Consider the following 23,242-nt stretch of genomic DNA (forward strand, 5'->3'; position numbering starts at 1 on the left):
ATGAATAGATCCCATGATTATGTGTGAAATACTTTCAAACAGAGGGAAAAAATATATCTGCACAGAGAGGAAAAGAAAAACATATATTATTGCAGTGAGGATGTGGGATTTATTTCTGGTTTAGTATGTAGGAGATGTAAATAAGAATATACAAACCTTCCTGTCTTACATGAGCTTCCCTAGTAAACAGATGGACAAATTCTATGTTTCCTTCTCTTTTACTTAAAAACCCACTTTCTCTCATAAACTTGGTATGGTTTTTAGTTGTTTTTTTTTAATCATAAAATACATGGCATTTGTTTTTCTTTTGTGAATAAAGCATCTTGGTATTGAATGTTATAAATAAAAGAATATATTTAGGTGCTTCAAAGTACACACATCCAAATTATTTTGTTTAGTCTATGCCCAGAACTGCATTTATTAGACAGAGGGTATAAATTTTCCTATGTTAGTCTTATGTTAATTCTTCTATAATAAATTAAAACACAGGACAGAACATACGAGAGAACAATAGAATGTGTCTCTTCTGTTGAGATTTGGGCAAAGGTTTGCGTAGGCTCTATCTGAGACTTTTGGGTGACATCTAGTGGAGATTTAAAAAAAAAAATTTAAAGCAATTGACAAAAAGCAAAACAAACCATTCCAGAAAATAACTGAATGATGTTTTCTTCACCCTATTTCAGTATTGAACTCTGAGTAAAAGAGTCAAACATTATAACAAGTTCTAATTGTGTTTTATTCACCCAAGAAATAGACACTCATGCCTCAAGCCTGGGATTTGTATTTTCAACTTTCTTCTCATGAGAATTAAAATACCATAATTTCAGTTAGATACCACAAGAATTATTAATAAATATCCTGCATTTTTTTCCAAATAAAACTCATCCAAAAAATCTTGAGTCATTGTTTTCAAGCTTTGTTCTTATCCTAGTGGAAATGATGATCTTCATATTCACTTTCATAATTAATCAGTCCAATATATACATCTAATTTCTTGTACTTCATTATACATTCCAGAAAGCATGTGTTCTATTGTTTAATGTTAATTAAAAAGAAATTAAAAATCTGAAAAATATTAAACTTATGAGTTTAAAATATAATATTAATGTTACTATACTGTTGTACATATTAATATCCATATTATTTAAACTCTATTGTTTAATGTTACTACAAAATGTAACATTCTTTTTTATTACCAGGACAAGGTTATTTTGGGGACAGATTACCCTTTTCCACTTGGGGAACTGGAACCTGGAAAATTGATTGATTCAATGGATGATTTTGACTATAAACTGAAGGTACGATTTTTACATTTGAGGCATTTTCCCTCCTTTTTAAGTCTCTGTATGTGACATGAGATAAAACATTGAAAAATCAGCGTAGTACACTGATTTCTGCAAAGACTGGAGGAGACCCTTCAGTCTCTTTGCAGCAGTTCCCTTTAAAGCAAAAGTAAAAGCATTTGAGTTAAATATGAGCTAAGCACAAACATATGTATGTATTTTGTTTTTACAGGATAAACTCAAGGCTGGAAATGCTCTGGAATTTTTGGGTCTTAGCAGAAAGCAATTTGAATAATTATGAAGTACTAAAGCAACTAAACTTCTGAAATAATATCCCTGTATTTCTGTTGGCATGCACAATTGTGCAGATGAAAAATAAAACTGACAATTATCTGCCAGTCTCCTGTTGTTTCCAAAGCAAAAGCAAGGGTACTGGAAAGGAGTATGCAGAGGTATTGCCTGAGGATTTAGGCTGTTTTTAAACAATTCTGAAATCCCTGTTTTCATAATAAAGGAGAGATTTCAGCTTTTGCAGCTATAAGAATTTCTGAATTATATTCAATGCCATGTTATTAGGACTTGATTCCCAGGAAGGAAAGAGATGAGAAAATTATGTACTCACTACATTTCTGTCTTTGTTATGGCAGCCAAACAGAATCTGAAAGAATATTAAAACAGAATTTAAACAATGTTGATGCCCAATAAAAGGCAACATTTTCTTTTATCCCCTGGTGGAAAATGCAGCCCACCACACTCAGCTCAGCACTGCAGGTGCACTTGTGCTTTGTCAATGTTGTGACAGGATGGTAAAGGTCTGTGTGGGGACTTTATGTATCAGCTGCCACCTACAGCACTGGGAACTTATTCATCAGAAACAATTTGAACAATATGGGTGTAGGTGCAGAAATAATGTATTTATGTGGGTATTACTTAGTGTGTCACTGTCACTGTCACAATAAACACTAGTGTTTGGCAACAGTATGGGTTAATGTTCTATTCCTTACCAAATGCTTCCCAAAAGTAAGGCTGAATAGTTAAAATGTTGAAGTGCTAATGCTCTCCCTAGCTTAGTCCTGCTATAGGAATGGAAAGGTGGTTTGTTTTATAGACCACTGATTGAAACAGGTTTTCATTATTATCCAGTGAGTGCACAGGCATCCTCCTCCCAGGAGAATTGTGTACCAGTCAGAAAAATGTGGATTAGCATTTCCAGTCTTTGTTCTTGTGGGAACATGGGCTGGCTATGTGTGGTGTCACCATTCCTCTGCTCAGCCTTGGAACACTCCAGGCTAAACAGTATTAGACAGAAGTTGTGTTTAGCTCTGGCCACAGCTGTCACAGCTGAACCTGAAGGATGCTGAACATCAGCAGTTCTGCTGATCCCAGCCTCTGTTGACAACAAAGAAAGCTCTGTCCTTCTTTACAGTGCCCCAACCCACCCAAAAAAAGAAAAGTGATTTGTGAAGTAGTTGGAGCTTAATTAGTCAGCAGCTCAGAGATTTAGAATATCAATTCTTTATGTAAGAGGAAAAGAAGAGCCAGAAAATAGCTTTAACAACATTTATTGTCCTCAGGTTTGCAAGACTTCTGTTGACCTTTTTCATTTAAATATCCAAATGCAGGCATTGAGTTTTCAGCATGTATGATTTTTCAACCAGATTGTTTTAATTAAATTTCAAAGTCAAAAGGCAATTTCATTCTCATATTTCCCTTCAGTATACATGATTCTCACAGATGTTTAAATGGATTTAAGAGGAAAATACATTGTCATTCCTCCAATACATTTTAATTGGATTAATTCTTCAATTTTTTTATGAATGAAACCAGTTAATGAAAATGCAATGTCACATCTTTGGGGACCAAGGTCTGGAACCTCTCCAATAGCAAGAACTGCATTTAATTACTTTAACCTGTGACTAAATGGGTGATTGCAGTATGCTGCATGGGAGTTAATTAATGTGCATACCCTGCATAAATCATATTCATTATGCCTCTCATTATTTAATGATATTCTACCTATTATATTAAGATATTTAAGACAGGGAGATATCTATATATATATCTATATATATCTATATCTATCTATCTATATATATATATATAATCTTCCCTTCATCTTTTCATTTCATTAACGAAGCTAATGTAAAATTCTAATTGCAGCCAGATGAGAACATTCTTAATAATCCTCCACCAATTACTGCAGGAATAAAGAATCTAAATTGAACACCCAAATTCCATGAACTTTACCCAGTGATTTAAACAATGAGGTAAAATACTGTACCTTGATTGTTACAGACGCACAAATGTGAAGTCCAAGATCAGCTAATTACATGAGAAGTCTCTGAGGTTAAATTTCCTCTGGACATGCAGGATTTTAAAGAAGATATATATATATATTTGGGAAGATCAGTCAAGTAATTCTTCATATATATAGTATATATGTATACAATAATGTATACTTTATCAGTATTCTGTCAGGTCCAGTTCTAAGATTACAACTTCTTGCATAAAATTGGCACTGAAGTTGTAAAAGAGCTCATGGTGATGCAACTTCAGATGAACAAAACCACTGCAGACTGGCAGTGGCATGCACTGAACAGGAGCAGAACTCTCATTTTCATGCACGGTGGTCAGAATTTTAAATGCCTTTTTGCGCCCTTTGAAGCCTGAATCCATAAACTCAAACCACGGCTGAAATCCCATCCCTGAACACGGAGTGAGAACAAACCGCACACTGCAGGGGCATCACTGACGTGCTGGAGCTGCTCAATGACACAATTCCTAATAATAATTCATCATTTTCTTGAGCATTTCTTGAGTATCCACAAGCTGATATTAGCAGAGACAGGAATTTTCTAGGAACTAGTTGTGCATTTCAAATCTTTCCCTCCTTCCTCTCTTTCCATGCCCTCCTCCAAGTACGCTGTTCTGTGATTAGCTTGCATTAAAAAAGGAACCCTCTCTTCAAGCATATTTATCTGTTTTTCACTTCATTAAGCATAAAGGTATCCAGACTGAGATTAGATATTTGAATTATGGTATGAAATAGATACGCAGTTATGGGGCGGTCAGGCAATGGCATAGGCATTACAGAGAGGTGGTGGAGTCAGCATGCGGGAGGTATTCAAGGTGTTACACCCGGGCACGGGGCGATGGGTTCCCTGGTTTAGCCGGGTTACAGCGGCGGTGCGGGGCTGACGGGCGGACTGGATGCCCTCAGACGGCTCCATGACCCCACAGCCCCATGACTCCACGACTGGATGCCCTCAGACGGCTCCATGACCCCACAGCCCCATCCCCTCACGGCCCTCCCGCCGCGGCCGCCATGGCCGCTCCCTCAGCCCCTGCAGCCCACGTGACCCCGCCCGGCGCGCGGCCGCCCCGCCGCGAGACTCTATGGCAGAGGGCGCGCGCGGGCCCGGGAGCTCTCGCGAGAGCCGCGATGGAGGCGGCGGGAGGAGGCGCCGGAGGAGGAGGAGGTGTCATGGCGGCGGCGGGCGCGGGCTCCGCGGGGTCCGCAGCGCGGGGCGGCGGCGGCTCCTCGGCCGCGTCGCGCTGGTTCTTCAGCCGCGAGCAGCTGGAGAACACGCCCTCGCGGCGCTGCGGCGTGGAGGCCGACAAGGAGCTCTCGTACCGGCAGCAGGCGGCCAACCTCATCCAAGACATGGGCCAGCGCCTCAACGTGTATCCGAGCGGGGACGGGCGTGAGGGCGGCGGGGGCCGCGCGCGGAGGGGCGGCGGGAGACCTTTTCCCTGGCGTGGGAGCCGTCCCCGGGAGCCCTGCCGGTGCTCCGCAGCCCCGGCCGGCGCTCCCGCGGGCTGGAGCCGTGGCCTGAGGCACAGAATGGGAGGAGGAGCCTGGCGAAGCCCCCGCGCCGCGCTCTTTGTCGGCGCTCGGGGACGCGGCTCCACACCTGCCCTCACGGCCCGAGCTGCTCCTCGGGGCTGCTCTCAGCTAAACCCGAGCTGCTGTTTTGCCCGAAACGGTGAAACTCCTTAGCCGCTCTTTAGTGTGATTTTTTTAAAGGGAAAAAAAAAAAAAAACGATCAGAGCAAGGCCAAACCCTCAAATCGCTGACTGAAATAGTTGAACTGGAACAAAACAAAAGCACTCGAGTGTTTCAGTGTGTGTCGCCCATTGAGGAGTTCTCGTTCCGTGGGTGACTGTGGGGAGCCTGGCGTAGGAATCTCCACATGGTCTGCGGAACAGATGGGAGCGATACGTGTTAATATCAGTTAAGAATGTGTTAATATCAGTTAAGTTCTGAAGTGTCACGTCCCTAATCCATTTTCGGCTGAGGACAATATGTTGTGAGCAGTGATTGATATGGAAAGCGCATCGCTCTCAGTTCTTGTCGACAATTTTCTTAATATGTAGTGTTTCCTTCATTTAAGCTTCCAGATCTCAGCTTACCATAAATACTGCAATTGTTTACATGCACAGGTTTTATATGCATCATTCCTTCACAAAATTTAATCGAAATGTAAGTATGATTTATGTTTGGTTATAGCATGCCCATAATTTTAGCAGTTCTGGCTGAGAAGTGTTTCACGCAGGAGTGTGAAGTGTGATTTGTTTTTAGGAATTCTAGCTTCTTATCAATGGTTTAGAAGCAATAATGATACTTGTTTTCAACTTCGGATTACTTTAACTAGTGGTAATTAGATTTTATCTTCTAACATCTAAATGAAAAATAAATAGGCCCCGTCAGCAAGCACTTTCAGATGTGTGAGGAATACATTTAGATGTTTCAAATGTGGCTGGTGTTTATGTGCTGAAGCTTGAAAGGCTAATGTGTAGGAACACACATTTTTCTTGGTGAAGTCAGTGGAAGTTCTGGCATGGTGTGTCTGACAGGGAAAATGTGGTTATGTGTGTATATGCATATGGATTATGTGGCTGTTCCTGAAGCAGTGTAAATTGTTTTAGCTGGTCTAATCTTAAGTGGTAAGTCATATTAGATAAGAAAAATTTTACATGTGTTGAGGTAAATCTTGTTTTGTCTAATAACCTGGACACGTTGACTCTGTGTTGTTAAGAATAGAATTTTTCAGTAAAAATGCTGGCTGTTATTGGGGAACATTGTAACAGGTGTGGAACTGGAGATAACAACTTGAGAGTGTCAGGCTTTTTTTTTTCATGTCCAATGCTGGATGCAATAGGTGGAAAAACAGTAGTAATATAATAGTCTAGGTGTTCTTGGGGTTTGTTTGTTTTTAGGAAGAACAGTTAATAGTAATGATGGTTTAAATGTTGAGGATGAATTTTCTTAGATCTCATGACAAAACAGATTGAGGCAGATGTTAGGTGTAGGTCAGAGCAGACCTTTACCTGCCAAGGGGCGGAATCCTGCAGACCCTGCAGTGTCTGCAGCTGGGGCAGGTACACAGGGGGGTACAAGGAGAGCCAACTCTTCTTCCTGTCATGAATTTGTTCATTATTGTTGGCTGAGCTAATGGGCATCTTGTTTGGTGCCTCTTTAGTTGGAAGCACATACTCATTTGTAGGTACATTTTAGAAGTGTATATAATTGTTTTTCATGCAAAATCTGAGCTAAACTCAAATTTCCAGCAGCTTGTTACCAGAACTGCAGTGTTCATCCATACAAGTCCCTCTTTCTCCCCTCCTGCTGCTGTTCTGCCCACCTAGCAGTAACCTGGAGCTGGGGAGGCACCCAGAGTTTTCTGGGACTGTTGAATGGTTTGTGGGCTTGATAAATTAGAGCTGCTTGGGGTGGAGAGATGGCTCAGTGTGGATGTGTTTGTATATAGACCCACATACCTGTTCTGTCACCTGCTGGTGCTGTCAGCTGGTAATGTGGGCTAGATTTAGGCAGGAGGAAGCTTTGGCTGCTGTGTTTGGGTTTTCTCTGGGTGCTGCTAAGTGACAGTCACCTGGACCTGGCAGTGCAGTAGTGTTTGAGTGTGTAGTGCTCTTTATGTGAAAACCATGGCTTAAGTTGAATTATGAATGTTAAAATTCACAAGTAAGCAATGTAAGGGCAGACTGCCATGGAAACTGCAGCTATTACAGGGGAGGGAAGTGTCCTGTTTAATTAATTCTCAGGTAATAATGTTCAAAGTTAAAGGCAAGTGAGCTGCAGGTTGTACCTCAGCAGTGCTGATTCTTGCTGAACTCCTTTTTGTAATTCTTAATGAACACAAGGCCAGAGAGTGGCTTTGTGTAGGTGCTGGTGGGCAAGAGCATTTTCTTTTTACAATTCTGTAGGGCAAAGAGGGTCTCAGTGAATGGAGTCACTTTTAAAATACCCTCAAACCATCCATTGGGTCCTCTGTAGAGAAAGCACAAGCCAAGAACTCTAATAAATACTTAATAACAAATCTCCAGAGTACTTGGCAAGCTGAAAAATGTAACAGTATTCATCTCTGCAAGAAGAAAGTAACCCTTGGACAGGAATAGTAAGGTGCTGGCAGTCTCAAAGGTAAGACCCATAGTATATGCAGCATATCTCTCATATGTCTTTGTTGTGTGCACGTGGTGCTGTTTATCCATGGCAGAAAGGAATCTGAATGCTGGGGCTAGAAAATTAAATGGCCATTAGTCAGAATGCCTTATGATCTTCAGCTGAAAAAATGTGGCCTGTGTTGTCTTGTTTTGTTGGTGGATGAATGTTTTTAGTCTGGTTATAAGCACTTGCACATTTATCATCGTGTCACTGCCAGGTTACACAAATATATGTATGTCATGTGTGTGACATGCACTTAATTGTTAACAAACAGGGAGAGTTGTTGTTTTATGGGCTTTTTCTTCAGTATGAGTTACTGCTGAACAGTTTCACAGGCTTTCAGGAGTTTGAGTCATCTGTGAGCAGGGAACAGAATTCCCCACAGTATCTTCAATCTGTAGAGCCTCAGGGGTGGCATGTACCAGTTAATGCAGTCTTGGTTCATTGGGAATGTGTTATATGTACTGCTTATTGGCCAAATATCCCCTTTTTTGTGAAGTTACTGTGAGCTAGCAAGTCACTTGTGAGTTGCTCTGGGTTACCTACTGAGTACATGCATTTAGTACAAAGAAGAAAATATTGAGGTTTGGATGTTGCAGTCAAGGCAGGCAAAGCCCTGGCAAGGTTGCTGTGCCCCAGTGAGGATGGAAATTTGCTTTACCAATTCTGGGAAGCAGATTTGGATGCCCTGACTACTAATTTCCCTGGCTGAGCAAATGACAGGAGCTACTGTGGATCTCCTCAGCACAAATTATTCTTTCTGCATTGCTGACCAGGGCACAGGAACTTTGGGTTGCTGAGTGTAAAGTTAGTCTGTGCTAATATTGGGATGGAGAGGGAGCTTGGTGGCTTTTTAGAGGCAGTACTAGCCTCACTATTATACTTTAAAATATCTTTAAAATTAAAATTCTTCTGCAATTACTGTTTCTATAGTACTTGTGTTACATTGTTATATAGCAAATAGTTCTTTTGGATGCTTACTCTTCAGTACACTGTGATTTGAAGAACAGGAAGGGGGGGAAAAATCCTTCATATGCTGGCAAGAGAGGTAAGGCATCCAAATGGGAGCTGTAGTTTTTCAGTATAATCCTTAGAAATGCCATGTGGAATACCAGGCAGCCAGCTGAAAATAGTCTTGATGATGTCAGGGGGTTTTTGTGACATACAGTGGAGCTTAGTGAAGAGCCTCAAGAAGGCTGCATGAGAATTGTTTTCCTTCAAGTGCAAGGTAGGTGAGTTGTGTGGAGGCTGTTTTGTTTCCAGTCTTCTGCATTCCCTTCCTTGTGCCCTGTCCAAATCACAGTATTAAACAGTTGACTTTGCAGTTTTGCAAAGTTCTTGAAACTTTCATAATACGCTTCAAGCTCTAGTGAGGCTGTTTTGGGTACTTCAGTTCTGGTTTTAATAGTGCAATTTAACAGATTTGCTGCTTTTATGCAATGTGAACTCCTGGTTATAATAAAAAAAATTCCTCACAGCTCTTTGTGTTCAAACTTGAAAACCCTCATGGACTGGAAGCACTTAATGTCTTAGGCTAAAGTGGATCAGTCTAAAAACCTGCCAGTATTGGCATTGGAAGGGAGAGGGAGATCTCAGGAAACTGCATGCATGCTGCTGATGTGTTCTGAGATTGTTCTGAGTGCCTTTGTCACTGCACTGCCTTGTGCTTCTGAAGTGAAAAGGGCTTGTACCACAGTTCCCAGTGAAGCTTGCTTTTGGGTTGTGTAAACAGGGCTCTTATGTTTTGGGGATTTTTTCTATTTCTGTGAGACTTGGCTATTAATAAAGTGGGATTTAATGTCATATATCACATGTGTTCTGAAGATTTCCCAAAGACTATTTGGGGTGCATAGTATATAATTACTCTAAGTTATTTGGATTGATATCAAATTAAGATATTTATATATAGGAAATACACTATTACTTTGTCAAGTGTGTTTCTTTAATTTTGCTTTTTTTGTTCTACTTTGCTTGGGTTTTTTGCCATTTTTGGTAATTGGAAATGAATGAAAGCATTTGAGTAACTTTGCCAGTTATACACTTAGCAGGGTGTGTTCACTGAAGGCTGCATTTGTGCCAAGTCTGGAATTTTACTAGGGTGTCTATTTTTCTGAATCAATACCAAGAGAGCTAAAAATAATGGCCTACTCTAAACTGGGAGTGAGAACCCTTGTCCTAGATAGGATAAAGACCTGAAATTCTTTGGCCAGAAGCCAACACTTCTTTTTGAAGGAGATGGTTAATTGGGCTGCACAGAGATTTCTGATGGACCAGAGTTATATGAGAATTAATCAGCTTGGCTCAGTCAGCCTCCAGAGCTGCATTTTGTGTAAGGTCTTGGAAATCAGGAATTGTGTGGAGACTTCTTGGCCAGTTCTGATTTACTGAAGCAGATCAGAAGAGATCCTCAAGTCAGCCTGCTGGTGCTTTTTTGGCAAGTAGAACTTTGGTGCAGTCAGACATAGAGTAACAGTGAGTGAGAATTTGCTGATGGTTTAATTATCTGGTCATTGGTGACTTGGTTCACATAATGCCTCTGTGAAATGGAAATGTTTTCAGCCATGGCAGTTGTTGAAAATTGAGTAAAATACCTTTCTGTGACATATTTGTGTTGGGTTATGCCTGCGTGTGCTGCCTGACATCTTCTGCATTTTCTGCCACTTCAGAGCTGTTGATACTCTCACTTTCTGAACTCCAGAAAGTGTTTCCATCATATTTACTGTTTAAAAGTTTTACCTCCCAGTGTGAGACACATTTCAAGTAGTATGTCCTTGGCAAAGGAAACCCCTTCCAGAAATTTAAATCATTACTTCAAGCAGTGGGAATAGGAACTTGTACAGAATCATCAGGAGTATTAAATGACAGTGCTAATATGGCCTTGTTCAGCAACACTTCACCTTGGGTTTTCATTTCATTTGTTCATCAGGCTTAGGTTACAAGATTCTTGAAAAGAAAACAGGGGTTCTTGTCTCCCTTGTGAAAGAATTTGCTCCCTGTGACTTGTTTTGGGTGGTTGGTTTTTATAGACTGAGATTTTTGCTGGATTTCTCATGGCACACTTCTACTCATCAAAGGGTATTGCCTTACCAGGGTGTCAATTTTCAAGTCTGCCAACTTTAAAGTTTTACTTAAGATCCAAGCAGACATTTCAAAGTGATTTAAGGATGCAAAAAAGTATTCTCACTACATTTGAAAGCTTCTGAAATTTAATCCTTTAAATGTTTAATTAGTTTGTTGCAGTTTTGCATATATTGTAAATTTTTATACCAAATGTTTCATTTTGGCATAAAAAGGGGCTGCTTACTGGCAAAAAAAGCAAATCTGACTTTAGGGGAGCTATGCCTCCTATTTAGCCTAGTTTTGTTTGGACATTGAATGAGAAATCCAATACTTGCACCATGCATTAATTAAATACTCAGCAAGGAGCTATTTCAGTCTCTGAATAAATGCTTTCTACGGGCTTAATTTTAATCAGCTTTTGTCTAGGTGATTTCTAGTACCATTTTAATTCCTGGTTAACATGGGCAGCTTTTGCATGCAAAGAGAACCTAATTGATCAGTGGTTTGTGGTTTGTTGTGTTGTGTCTGCACACCTCAGTCACTGTAGCAAAAATTCTACTTCACAGCTGACTCCTAGGTGATACTGAACTGTCACCCTATGACACCTAGAGTTTGATAGAAATTTTCATCTTTAAATGGAATGTCTAGTCTTTACTGACATTTGTAAAACTGATGTTTTACAAATCCTTATGCTTTGTTCTCCAGATACTGCTGGGCATATAGTAAAGTTTCTAAGAATATATGTGTATATATAAAGTTTCTTGTACTTGTAGAGCCCATGTTTATATAACAAGCTGTTTTTATTAAAGTTCTCTGCAAAGTTTCTCACTCTTTGGAAAAATTAAATGCTACCAGAACTTGTGATCAGCTGTTTTACTGAAAAGATGGTGTAGTGACTCGCTCTGTGCAAGAAATTGGATGAACTTTCTCATGAGGTATATTTAACTTGAAACAGCCTGTTCTACTGTGACTAAGTCTTCTGGGCCAAAATATTTCATGTTGAACTAGAATTAGTTTGACCTCAGACATTTTACTCACAAATGTAATTTAACATTATGCTACTCCTTCCCTGTGCTGCTGAGAGGATTGCATCAGTTACAAAATAAAACACGACTAGTTATATTTTTGTTGCCTTGCATGACTTCAAAACTGGAAAAAAAAAAGCCACAAATCCAACTTCTTAAACCTTTTCTGTGCTAGTTTAGACTCTATAAAAATTCAAGTCCTGCTTGTAAAAAGTTAAAAAATACACATGTTTTTCTTCTTCAGATAATGTCTCCCACGGCATTGTTTTTGGCTGCAAAAGTGGAAGAACAGCCACGGAAACTTGAACATGTTATTAAAGTAGCAAATGCCTGTCTTCATCCTCAAGAGCCACAGCTGGATACAAAGAGTGATGTAGGTGGAAGTTATGCTTTCAAAGATGCATGGTTTGAAAGATGTCATTTCATCTAATGATTTGTTACATTTTCTTACTGGAATATTGCTCTCTGCAGCCTAGGAAGAAAAGCCTTTGTTTTTTGTACCATTTAAGTCTTTCTATTACTTAATGCAGTTTCTTAAAGACTCACTTAATTGTTATGAAACTTGAAGAGATTGCTCCATCTTGAAATTCTTACAGCCCCCACCTGACCTCCCAAAGATGCTTTGCTGGAATAGATTGTCTGAGACCCAGACTAAGTTAATCTTGTGAAAGGCAGGCAGGGGGAGCTGAGTTAGTGGCAGTGAGTGTGCTGGTGGAGGAAAGTAACCCCAGTGTGAGGTGCTGTGAGCTGTCAGTGCTCAGTGCCCTGGGCACTGCTGCTGTGTCCTGTGTTGCCACAGAGGCAATGTGGGAGTGAAGTTCTGATTTTGTGTCTTCACCTCTCTGCTTGTTTGTTTCAGGCATACCTTCAGCAAGCCCAAGAGCTGGTTATACTTGAAACAATAATGCTTCAAACTTTAGGTATGTCTTTCTAAATTCTCCTGTGCAGCCAGCTTGCCATGAAGAGCTAGTGGGACCCAAATAACTGGATTTTTGATGTGCTGTTGGTACATTAGAATTTAACTGTTTTCCTGTATAACTTCTGAATTGAGTTTTGTGTTAGCAGTTCTGCTGTGTTCACTGTGGAGAAGAAAGGTGTGTTTGTACTTGTGAAAGAGATGTTTCTGACAGTTTGAGGTAGAAATGTGTAGGTTTCCAAAGAGATTTTACTCCAAGTAGTAATTCCATTGACATTTCTTCCCATAAGGTAGCATGGTGTAGTAGGCTGGCTGTGCATGTCCTGGAGCTGGAGAGAGCTTTGGACCCAGTGCTCTTCCCCATTCTGCCTTTCCATTATGTAATTCAGCAGGTGCTGACTCTGAAGAAAACAAGTTGGAGTGCAGCCATTTAATGGATTCAGATGATTCCAAAATTTGAAATGGAATGTTCTGTCAAGACACTCTTCTGACTAAAATACCACAGAGACAATTACAGCCAGAGGCTTGAGAACACTGACTTGCTCAGATATTCTTAAATACCACTTGGGGTATTGTTAAAAAAAATAGCTCACAGTAGTGACCTAGTTCTTAAAACAGTGTCATAAACCAAGAAGGGTTTCTTAAGTCATGGATGTACAAATTGATTTAATTTCCAATTTCATACCTGCAACATATTTAAGTGCTAGAAATCAATTAATTAATGTATACATGCACACCATTGTGTTTGCAGTACAGTTTTTACTGACTTGCTAGAAATTGTTCAGATATATTCAGCTTTAAAAATATATAGTAATTTCCCAGGTTATGTGTGTACAGGATTTGAGATTACTGGAGGAATATTTTAGTCATGGATTACAAAGTGGCTTTACCATCTGCCATTGAAAAGTATGAAAAGGTAAAGAATAAAAGGCACTTAAATAGTGTTACTTATTCTACAGTGCAAAGGTTTACAAGTATTTTAGGTCTGTGGGGGAACATAAGGGGTTTGCTTTTTATTTTACAGATGCAATGTATAATTCTAAAATGTATTTGTAACCCCTCAGGTTTTGAGATTACCATTGAACATCCACACACAGATGTTGTGAAATGTACACAGTTAGTGAGAGGTCAGTGACTTTTAACCACTTCTGTAAGTCCTTTTTTACCTTTCTTGTAAAATCTGAAAGTAATGTTATTTGTCTAACATGATTTTTCACCAACTATGTTATCCAAAGAGTATATTTAAAATTAATTATTAAAAGTTTGATATTTACCTTTAGAGAGTCACAGAGTCCAGTCTTTTGTCCTTCTTTTTTTTTTTTTTTTTTTTTTTTTTTGTTTTCTTATTAGCTTTGTTTTTAATAGTACCTGTTGCATGTGTCCTGGAGTGCCAGAAGCAGTGGGCAGTTGCAGACTCATTGGCCAGATCCATAGTTTGGTGCTGAGCTGATGATTTTCACTCTGAAGTAGTTTTGCCCATTGATAGCTAATGCCAGCTTTTTGTCTTAGCAAATCTTTTCAGGTAATGCAGTGAGGGATGGAGAGTGCATAGCAAGTCTGCTGTCACATGCAAATAGGTGTGACTAATTGTTTTTCTGTAGCAGTGTGTCCTTACTTGCTCTGGATGGGAGCACAAAACCCCAAACCTTTAGTTAAACATATCCTGTAACTTGTCTGCAGCTCATTCATGTCACTGGCTAGAAACCTATTTTCTTCTCTATATTTTTGTGGCATTTTGGCATATCTTCTTTAATTCTTGAATTGGTTTCTTTTGGAGCTTTAAAAAAAGATTAAAACACTCTCTTATAAGATGTAGGATGAAAAAAATTAGGAATCAGTTGTAAAAGCATCTAAAATAAGTTTTCACTTTAATTATGTTTCTTAAGTAAAAAAGTGTTTTGAAATAATTAGACCATGGTTGTTAGTCTCTAGTTATTAGCTGGTTTTGCAGTGAAAAATGCATAAGTGCTTCTAAGTTTTTGGTGTTTTTTCTTCTCCCTCTATTAAATATATAAAATTTAGGTACAGCCTGACCCTGTTAACTAGATTTGGTTTGTAGTAACTCTGGAATTAATGGTGTTCTTTTAAGGAAGGTGTCTCTTATTTGCTGTAGCTTCCTGGTGAGTGTCTTTGGACACTGAGTAGGGCTGGTGCTGTAACTCACTTGCATTTAAAGTAGTTCTGTTGCTCTCCTTTCTGTAAGATAAGGATTCTCTGCTTTCTGCCCAGATGTGGTTGTGACTTGGTGCATGAGTGCAGTTGCACCTGAAGTCTCAGTAGTCTGCACCAGCTGCTCTGTAGGGTTTTGCTTTGGCTTTTCTTAGCTGTTGGTCACTATAAATGTGAGCACGTTTTACTCTCTTGGGGAGCCCCTGTGCTTCTGTTTGGTGTCTGGGGCTGTGGGGAGGGGTGGGGCAATGTTGTATTGCCTCAGGATTTCCACATCAGTGTGTCACTCAAGCCTACAGGCACACTGCTACACAAACTGGATTTCCTTTCTTCAAGGGTAGATACCACTCTAAGGCAGTTCAGCCTTTCCCTTTGTTTTTTGTAAGCTAATTTTTTGTACTGACAAAATTCATACTTTGAAGATACTGTTAATTTTTTTAATTTGACATCTTTAAACTAGTATTTAATGTCAGAAGACTTGAAAAAATACTTAGAAGTCTAAAGTGATATCAAGTCTTGAAATTTGAAGACTTCAGTGAGGGCTGAAAGTCCATGTAGCTCAAGGACTGGTGAATGTAATGTCTCTGATGTTTCAAACCCTGCTCACTGGAGGAGGTGTGCTCCTTAGTGTGTGTGGGGATGGAATCCTTGGCAGCATGTCCCTAGGAGTGGTGTAGACTGTGAACACAAGATGTGAGTACCTCATAGTAAAATAAGAAAAAGGAAACTAATTAATTCATTTAAAACATCAGGCATGAGATTTGAAGTCATGCATGCAAGTCAGGCAAGGACAGAATAACAGCCATGGAACATTGGTTTGGTGTGTTGAGAGGACAGGGAGATGGAGCCATGGGCACTATGATTATCTTCACAGACACAGTGGTAGGAGTTTAGTTTTCTGTCCCTGAACATTTATTTATTGGACAGTGTGGGTTTTCAAGGCCAGTAGATGCAACACTCAGATATCTGAGTACTGAAGCTTTTAAAATATACTGAGATTTTTCAGTGTTAAACCTTTAGTGCTAAAGGGATTGACTGAGAAGTTAAAGAAATCAAGGTTACTTCATCCAGTTCTGGAACATCATCTTGGACAAAAAAAACCACCATTTCAGAAGGCAGAGGTACCTTTTTGGAATAAAGATGATTAACTTACCCAAGCCTGTTATGATTAAAACTTCCAACTGCATGCTGAGAGAGAGGAGGAAGGGAGGAATCTCATGTCTGACTGAGTATCAGAAAAGAAGCAGCAAAGTTAGCTGAGGTCTGCAAATGTGCCTCAGGATCTGACTTAGGGTTTGTGCCCTGCATTGTCAGGTGGTGGGAAAGGCCCTTTGGCTGACTAAACTGCAGTGCATCAGATGATGGCTGATTCTCTCCATCACTTTTTGCTGTCTTGCATCCAGGGTAATTCGTTTTATGCAGTCACTGTTAACCTGTTACTAAGATTTAAGCTATATCCCCTCTAAAAACAAAATGAAAGAATAAAAACCTAGGTTGTGCTGATGATGCTCAAAAAACTCAACCAAGTGCTTTGTCAGAAGACTGTCTAGTCTGGCAGTGGCACACCAGAACCAATTGCTGGAAGCTGAAGATGAAGTAGTAAGTAATAAATATAATTGCTTCAACATACAACTAAAGAAAAAATGAATTCTTCTCTAAAATTGAAAGCCTTTTGAAGGTGTTACTAGACAACATAGATCATTGCAGAGAAGGGGTGACTGGATGGATAGATAATGATTAATGATGTTCAGGCATACAATATCCAGTTACTCCTTCTGGTGTTCAGAGACTCGTGGGTTAATGAAATTGTTCCATCTTTGCAGTTTGGTCAGTATAGCAGACAAGGAAAATGGTGTGGGCTTAGTATTTTTTCTGCACCATTCTTCCTCAGTGGCAAGAGACTGAGAAGAGGAGACAGGACCATCATTCCTTAGGATCCCACAGGTCCAAGGAATCTGGAGGCAGTGGATATGGGAGGGCCTGTCAGCAAGCTTCAGTGTCCATTCCAAGAATGCTCCAGTAGTGAAGAGAAGAAAGGAAAAAAGGAAAGGGGAAAAACAACCCCACCAAAACACCAAAAACTGTTCTGGTTTTGGCCCTTGCTGCCTTCAACACTAGCTGAGGGATCAGCAGTGGAACTGCCCTGGTGCCAAGAGTGTGGCATTGTCCTCTTACACTCGTGCAAAATCAGTCTGTTCTCAGCCTGCTTCTGGTGAAACTTGGAATCTGTATCCTCAACTCCACCTTGGGAAGTCTTCAGTCACTCCTTTCTCTGTGCTGGAACACAACCTTTTGGAACTGAAGATGAGATCTCAAGGATTTCTAGGATTGTTCTCACTGCTCTGCAGGTTATCAGGTATCTTGAACACCCATGATCCTTACTAATCTTTAGTGAAAATTGCACTGTCAAATCCTTCAAATATCCCATAGTATCTGTGTGGGGATGCCATTGCTTAAATCAGGCTGAGGACAAAATCAGCAGAAGACAAGGTGAAAATGCATCAGCTTTTTCAGAGGGTATTCTCATGAGGAAAATTTGAATCTTAGTGGTGTGGAAAGATGTGAAACACCAGCTGCACTCCAGCACTTGCTACAGGCGGCCGTTCCATTCTGAACTTGGACCTCAGGTTTTGTGGGCCTGTTCCCAAGCTTTAAATACTTTCAAGAATTAAAGCCACCAGGACTGCTCAGACCTGAATGCCTACACCATGGCCTCCTCCAGCCCTTTCCAGATACAACAGGCACCCTCCAGCATCCCTGTGTTCAGAGCCTGGGGCTTTTTGCTTTTGCCAGAAGGACTTCAGCAAGCTTCTCTCCTCTGATGCTGACTGGCTTATCTGCCACCTCCTCTCTCTGGGGAATGCTCACACATTGTCAGGGGCCAGGCATAGCCAGTTACCAGCTCCTAATGGGGACTTGGCAGTCACATTTTCATGAGCATCCCAAGATCCAAGATAAGCTGTGCTGAAGAAAAGACTCAGGTGTCTTGGAACTGCAAGCAGTGAATTGAGTGGCTATGCCCATTAAAAAGCATTTTGGTTTCCAGTTGGCAGTTCCTTGGAGACAGCCTCTCAGAAGGTGTGTCAGACAGCAAGTCCTGTTTCAAAAATTGATGATTATTTCACTGATCCCTGTTTTACGGCTGCTTCTGCAGCAGTGAGACAGGATGGATGTTTGAAATCACTCCTGAATGCTGAAATCTAAAACTGGTCATTCATGGCTGGTGTCATAGCCATCGGTCCTGCAGCTTGTGAATTGTAAGAGCAGCTCTGCTGGCTTGTTTTAGCCCCTGCTTCAAGGTGATTTAAATTTTGGAGATGCACTTTCCACTACTATAATGGAAATAAACCACCAAAATATAGGAACCAAAATTCATTAGGTTTAATTTCATTGATGGATTCTGCTAAACCAAAGCTGCCCCACATAGAAGAGTTTGGGATGGATATTTTCAGTTGTGCCTTGTGTTATCAAAGGCTTTAGTTGTGAGCTGAAGTTTCTTGCTGGTTTTGGCAATGATTATTATTTAGCTGTAAGTAAATTGAAACAGAATCATACTGCTTTTAGTATAGGTAAGGTATTTAGCACAGTAATTTTTGATTGAGGCTAAAGTGTGTGTTTCAAGATGTGATTCTTTTCTTCCAGGTATGTGTTATGATTTACTCATCTTTCAAGCTGATGTTAAATAGAAGTTTTCTGGCATCTGCTTTTCTTCCTTGTCCAGAAGGGGCACTTCAGTGAGAGTAGAAATGCTTCTTGGTCTTGCTCCCTTAATTCAAACATGTAACTTTACAGAATATATAAATCATTGAAGATCCGTTAGGCGTTGCTTTGATGAAAAATGAAGAGCAAAGACATCAATTTCAGTCTTACTCAACCATTGTGTATTTTTATTTGTTATGACAATCTCATTTTACTTTTTTTTTTTTTTTTTTGGTGATTCCATCTTCTTTTTAGATGGGAGGAAGAGTTTGAACTCCTTGGTTTTTTAGCATGCAATTACCATTACAGCGTGCAAACTAATTATTATGGCATAACACATTGTCAGTTCATCTTCTGATTATTATGGATTAGTAGAATTTGTGTGTAGGAACAGATCCTATTACCTTGCAGCTTCCACATTCTTCCTAGATTATGGCACTTCCTGTCTGTGTAGCTTAAAAACAAATCTGAATTTTATTCTTTGGCAATTATTAGAAGTTGAGTTAAATCACATTTTAATATGCTTTTCAAAAACTAAATTTAAAAGCCACTGTAGTATTTCTCAAACTTTCTAGAAATATTATTAAAAGTTTACCAGTATTCCCTTTGACATAAAATCCAACACTACGCTCTCTGCAGGTAGCACTGATTTCAAGTGATAGTGTCAAAGTAAGAATTCAATGAAGGCTGCATTCAATCTGCGGTTAAACCCCTTGTGCCCAGCTATTCCATTAAATGCATGTTACAGTAAGTTCTCTTACCTGAGTGAGGAGCATTGGGGAGTCACTGCAGGGGTCAGCACTCTGTGGCTGTAACAGCCCGAGTCAGATTTTCATTCCTGGCATGTTGCAGTCCTGTGGTTTGTTTCGCTATTTTTTTCTGACTAACTCAGATGAATTTGTCTGTTTCCTATCGAAGCCTTGCCATAGACTTAACAAATATGGAGCAAAATGTTATGACTACAGTGCTCTCAATTAGAAGGAGCAGAAAACTGATTTTTTTTTTTTCCCACGTAGCTTGGGTGCTGGCTGTGTTCCAGGGCTTTGGGAGAGAGCTGTGGCTGTTTCTGGGGAGGTGGGAGGGTGCCATGGCCTGCTCTAAGAGCAGATGGAGCACTGTGAAGTGGCTGGGACTGACTGACTGCCTGCTGCACTCCCAGCTCCAAGCAGGGATCCCTGCAGGTGAGGGTGGGGAAGCAGCGCTTCCCAGAGGAGAGTGCTCACCTGGCAGCTGTTGGAGGGGAGCTGTGCTGTGGGCTGTGCAGGGGAGGGAGGGGCACTGAGGGAAGGTCCAGCTCCAGTACTGAGTGTGTCTCAGTGTTCTGTGTCTCAGAAAAGATTATTCTAAAGGCTAGTTAGCTAAAGCCAGATCAACACTTTAGAAATACCCAGCAGCGAGTTTTGAAAGGTAAAACTGCTTGAATTTTGGAACGAACCTGACAAATTAGTGCGGATCTTTAATCTCTCTTGTTTTTCTTTTCTTACAGCAAGCAAGGATTTGGCACAGACATCCTATTTCATGGCTACCAACAGGTTGTTATCCTGAACCTCTTTGTTGCACTGTTGTAGCACACTATAGCTTCCTTTACTGCAGGGCCCCCTGATGTGTCTTACCCTTGTTGCAGTGGGGGACTGGGCCACCTCCCGTGGTGGTACCTCCCCGCCTGCAGTGCGGTGTATTGGACAAGGGCCTGACGGCACAAAGGGCTTAAATGCACAATGAGAAGTGTAGTGGTGCTTTCTGATGACTTTTTCTCGATTGTGAGTGCATAAGTCTAAAATTGGTAGCCTGAATAGCAGCTAAAGATTACAAAGAGATAAACTTAACCTAGAAATCCGAGCATCTTGGTAAGTACAAAACTATTTTTAGTTTACACTTGTAGTTAATGGCAGTTTTCTCTTAACTTTAAGTATATTGATTCAGTCTTAACTTATAAAATTCTAGTGGGCCTAAGATACTTTCAACTAGCTGATTTTTCTTTTTAGATAGACTAGTACTAGCCCAATGTTATTTCTTTTAGAAACAGCTCTTTAATCTTAATATATAGTTTTAAAACTTAAGTACTTAGATAAATTTATAGTCCTAGGATTCCAAGTGGGTGTTTTGTAGACATGGCCTGTCATACAAAGAATTAGAGAGCAGACTTTAGTCTTGATTACTTCAGTTTGCCTCTTGCAAAACTACTTTAACCTTTATTTAAGAGAATTACATTATGTGTAGATACAGTTTTTAAACAGTATCTGCTGTTATTAGAACTGTTGAAATAAATAACTCCTGGTGGTTCCTTGATGGGCAAGATTCTGTACTTGAGCAGCTGTTAAGGGAATTTATGCTAAAGCAGTGAAAGTGAACCAATGTGTTTGTGGTGCTGGAAGCTGAGGACAACATCACAAACATCACAAATCCAGGCCTGGTGAAAGCAAAGCCCACAAATAACTCACCTGGCTGCTGGGGACCTTCTGATTGTCTCATTCAGAGACTGCACAGTTAGCTCTATGCATTATACTGCAGAATTTAATTCACCATATTATACTGCCCTTTCTAGTACTTAAGTACAGTAGAATAATTGGTAAATTTATTTACTGTTCATCAGGCTTTTGATAGCAAAATCAAATTAAACTTTTCTATCGGATAAATGCCCTGCCCTCTGTTTTCTTAGGGCAGTAGGATATCTTATGAACTTATTCAACAAAATGTTTAACTGCTGTTGATTGACAAGCTGTCTCATTCTGTATGTTAATGGTTGGTTTGTTTGGGTTTTCTATTTTACATGTTTGATTTCCTTTGGTTCCTCATTACGAAATGTGTGCAACAGCCTTCACCTTACCACATTCTGTCTTCAGTACAAGCCCACAGTGATAGCATGTGTGTGCATTCACTTGGCCTGCAAGTGGTCCAACTGGGAGATTCCAGTATCAACTGATGGAAAACACTGGTGGGAATATGTAGATCCCTCAGTTACTCTAGAACTACTAGATGGTAAGTCGTGCTCCTGTCTCACTTTGAAATTCAAGGGTTTATTCGTGTAAGGATGGAGCAGACTATGTAGTGAGAGCATTCAGCTGAAATGAAGTCTCCCTGACTTCATGTGCTGTATCTTCAGTGAAAGAAAGGGATAGGAGTGGGGAGAACTTCAGAAGACAAACTTGGTTGGGCTCTTGGCTGGAGTGTCCACATACCTTTTGCAGGTGGAGGATAGAATCCTGCTTTTAAATGCTTTTCAGAACCAAGACAGAGATGGAAATCTGTCAGTGCACATTCATGCAGTCCTGATTGTTTCAGGTACCTCAGAGCTGTTTCAGTGCCTGTGTCCATCAGGCTGTACATAAAATTGCCATGTTTGTGAAGGCACTTCTGTGTTAACAGCTGGGTGTAGCCTGTGGGATCTCAGACTCTGGTAAGAGGAAAGCATATGCCTAGAATATCCTACACCTAGAAGTTTGCTGTCTTTCAAGTTAGTATTTACTACAGTGGAGTCTGAATTTGAGGGCCAGGTGTGCTGCTGTAGAGGAGGTGGGAGCTCCTGGGGCTTTCAGATCTGTGTGTTGGACTTGGCTGGTCTTCAGTGAAATGTTTGTTTCACAGTAGTGGTGGAGCTCTCCAGGTTTCAGATGGCCCAGCACTGACTCTCTGTGCCTGCTGCTTTCCTGAGCTGCTGGGCTGTTCTTCCTTAATGGCACTCTGGGGAGGGAGGGTTTGAAAGTGAGAAATTGAGTACATGTCACGTGAAGCACAGAACCTGAGTGAGCTTCAAAGTGCAGGTTCAAACATCTCTGTCTTAGCAGGCTTCATTGAGCTGTAGCTGCAGTTGCAAACACCACCCTGCTGCCTTCCCACCTGGCTGTGGGTGCACATGCATTGTTTGGATTTGTGCAATCCCCCAGGGGAATGCTGTGAGCTCCTTGTGAACATCACTTCATCCTTCAGGCATTTATGCAGCTGGGGTGTTTAACAGACCCAGGCAACCAAGGAGCTGAGGTAGTTTTGCACTTGGGAGCAGCTTAGGTTATAATTTACTTGTGGAATTCTGGAGAAGCCAGTTCTCCCAGACCTGTAAAAGATGTATTTTTGCATTCAAATCCTGACTGTACCCAGTTGTTTTTAGCTTATGACTAGAATTAAGTCTCAATGAAAAGTACTTTTATTTGCAGCTCATGAGTATGGAGATGTGTACTTTCCTGTGGGCATACTAATTGTAAGGATCTTTGTTTTATGACACAGCCAGCTACTCCACCTTGAGCACAAATTATTTCAAAGCTGTTTAAAACAGAGTCCTTCCAAGGGTGTGATGGCTGTGGTTTGTACAGAGCTGATACTGGTTGTTCCTAAGTTTGATGGAATGACCGAAACAGTGACTTAGAAATTTATACTTTCAAGGAATCTTAACTCCATACAGAATATGTACAGGCTGAATGGCAAGTATGTCATTTTAGATACTGTTGTTTTTATAGTTTTTGGTCTAACAAATCCAGGTTGTGCAAGAGTAAAAACAAAATATTATAGTTAAACCTGTTTTTCAGAATGCGTGTAGTTGTCAGAAGTCTGTCCCAGTGGAATGCTGTAAACTTTTCTGTTCCACACTTGCCTAACAATTTATTAAAATTTTAATTCAGCTCATGCACA

At 40.4% G+C, this 23,242-nt stretch overlaps 2 protein-coding genes across 11 annotated transcripts in view; both read left to right on the plus strand.

Annotated features, from left to right (window-relative positions):
• ACMSD (aminocarboxymuconate semialdehyde decarboxylase) overlaps window positions 1-1,683 on the plus strand; it is a 39,568-nt gene extending 37,885 nt beyond the window's left edge. For all 5 annotated transcript variants that reach the window (XM_058027839.1, XM_058027841.1, XM_058027837.1 and 2 more), the window contains 2 exons: window positions 1,200-1,298; window positions 1,516-1,683. In XM_058027839.1, the coding sequence (XP_057883822.1) occupies window positions 1,200-1,298; window positions 1,516-1,578 (162 nt within the window). In that variant the 3' untranslated portion in view covers window positions 1,579-1,683. The remainder of the gene's footprint in view (window positions 1-1,199; window positions 1,299-1,515) is intronic.
• Window positions 1,684-4,779: 3,096 nt separating this feature from the next.
• Window positions 4,780-23,242, plus strand: part of CCNT2 (cyclin T2) — a 25,680-nt gene continuing 7,217 nt past the window's right edge. The window contains exons 1-7 of one of the 6 annotated variants that reach the window (XM_058027525.1): window positions 4,780-4,967; window positions 5,686-5,767; window positions 12,080-12,208; window positions 12,695-12,755; window positions 13,816-13,878; window positions 20,106-20,151; window positions 21,435-21,598. In XM_058027525.1, coding sequence (XP_057883508.1) covers window positions 4,948-4,967; window positions 5,686-5,767; window positions 12,080-12,208; window positions 12,695-12,755; window positions 13,816-13,878; window positions 20,106-20,151; window positions 21,435-21,598 — 565 coding nt within the window. In that variant the 5' untranslated portion in view covers window positions 4,780-4,947. Of the gene's footprint in view, window positions 4,968-5,685; window positions 5,768-12,079; window positions 12,209-12,694; window positions 12,756-13,815; window positions 13,902-16,018; window positions 19,367-20,105; window positions 20,152-21,434; window positions 21,599-23,242 lie in introns of those variants that run through there. The other 5 variants (XM_058027530.1, XM_058027526.1, XM_058027527.1 and 2 more) reach the window with 5 other exon arrangements.

This window comes from Melospiza georgiana, chromosome 7, assembly GCF_028018845.1.
Source record: "Melospiza georgiana isolate bMelGeo1 chromosome 7, bMelGeo1.pri, whole genome shotgun sequence".
NCBI lineage: Eukaryota > Metazoa > Chordata > Aves > Passeriformes > Passerellidae > Melospiza > Melospiza georgiana.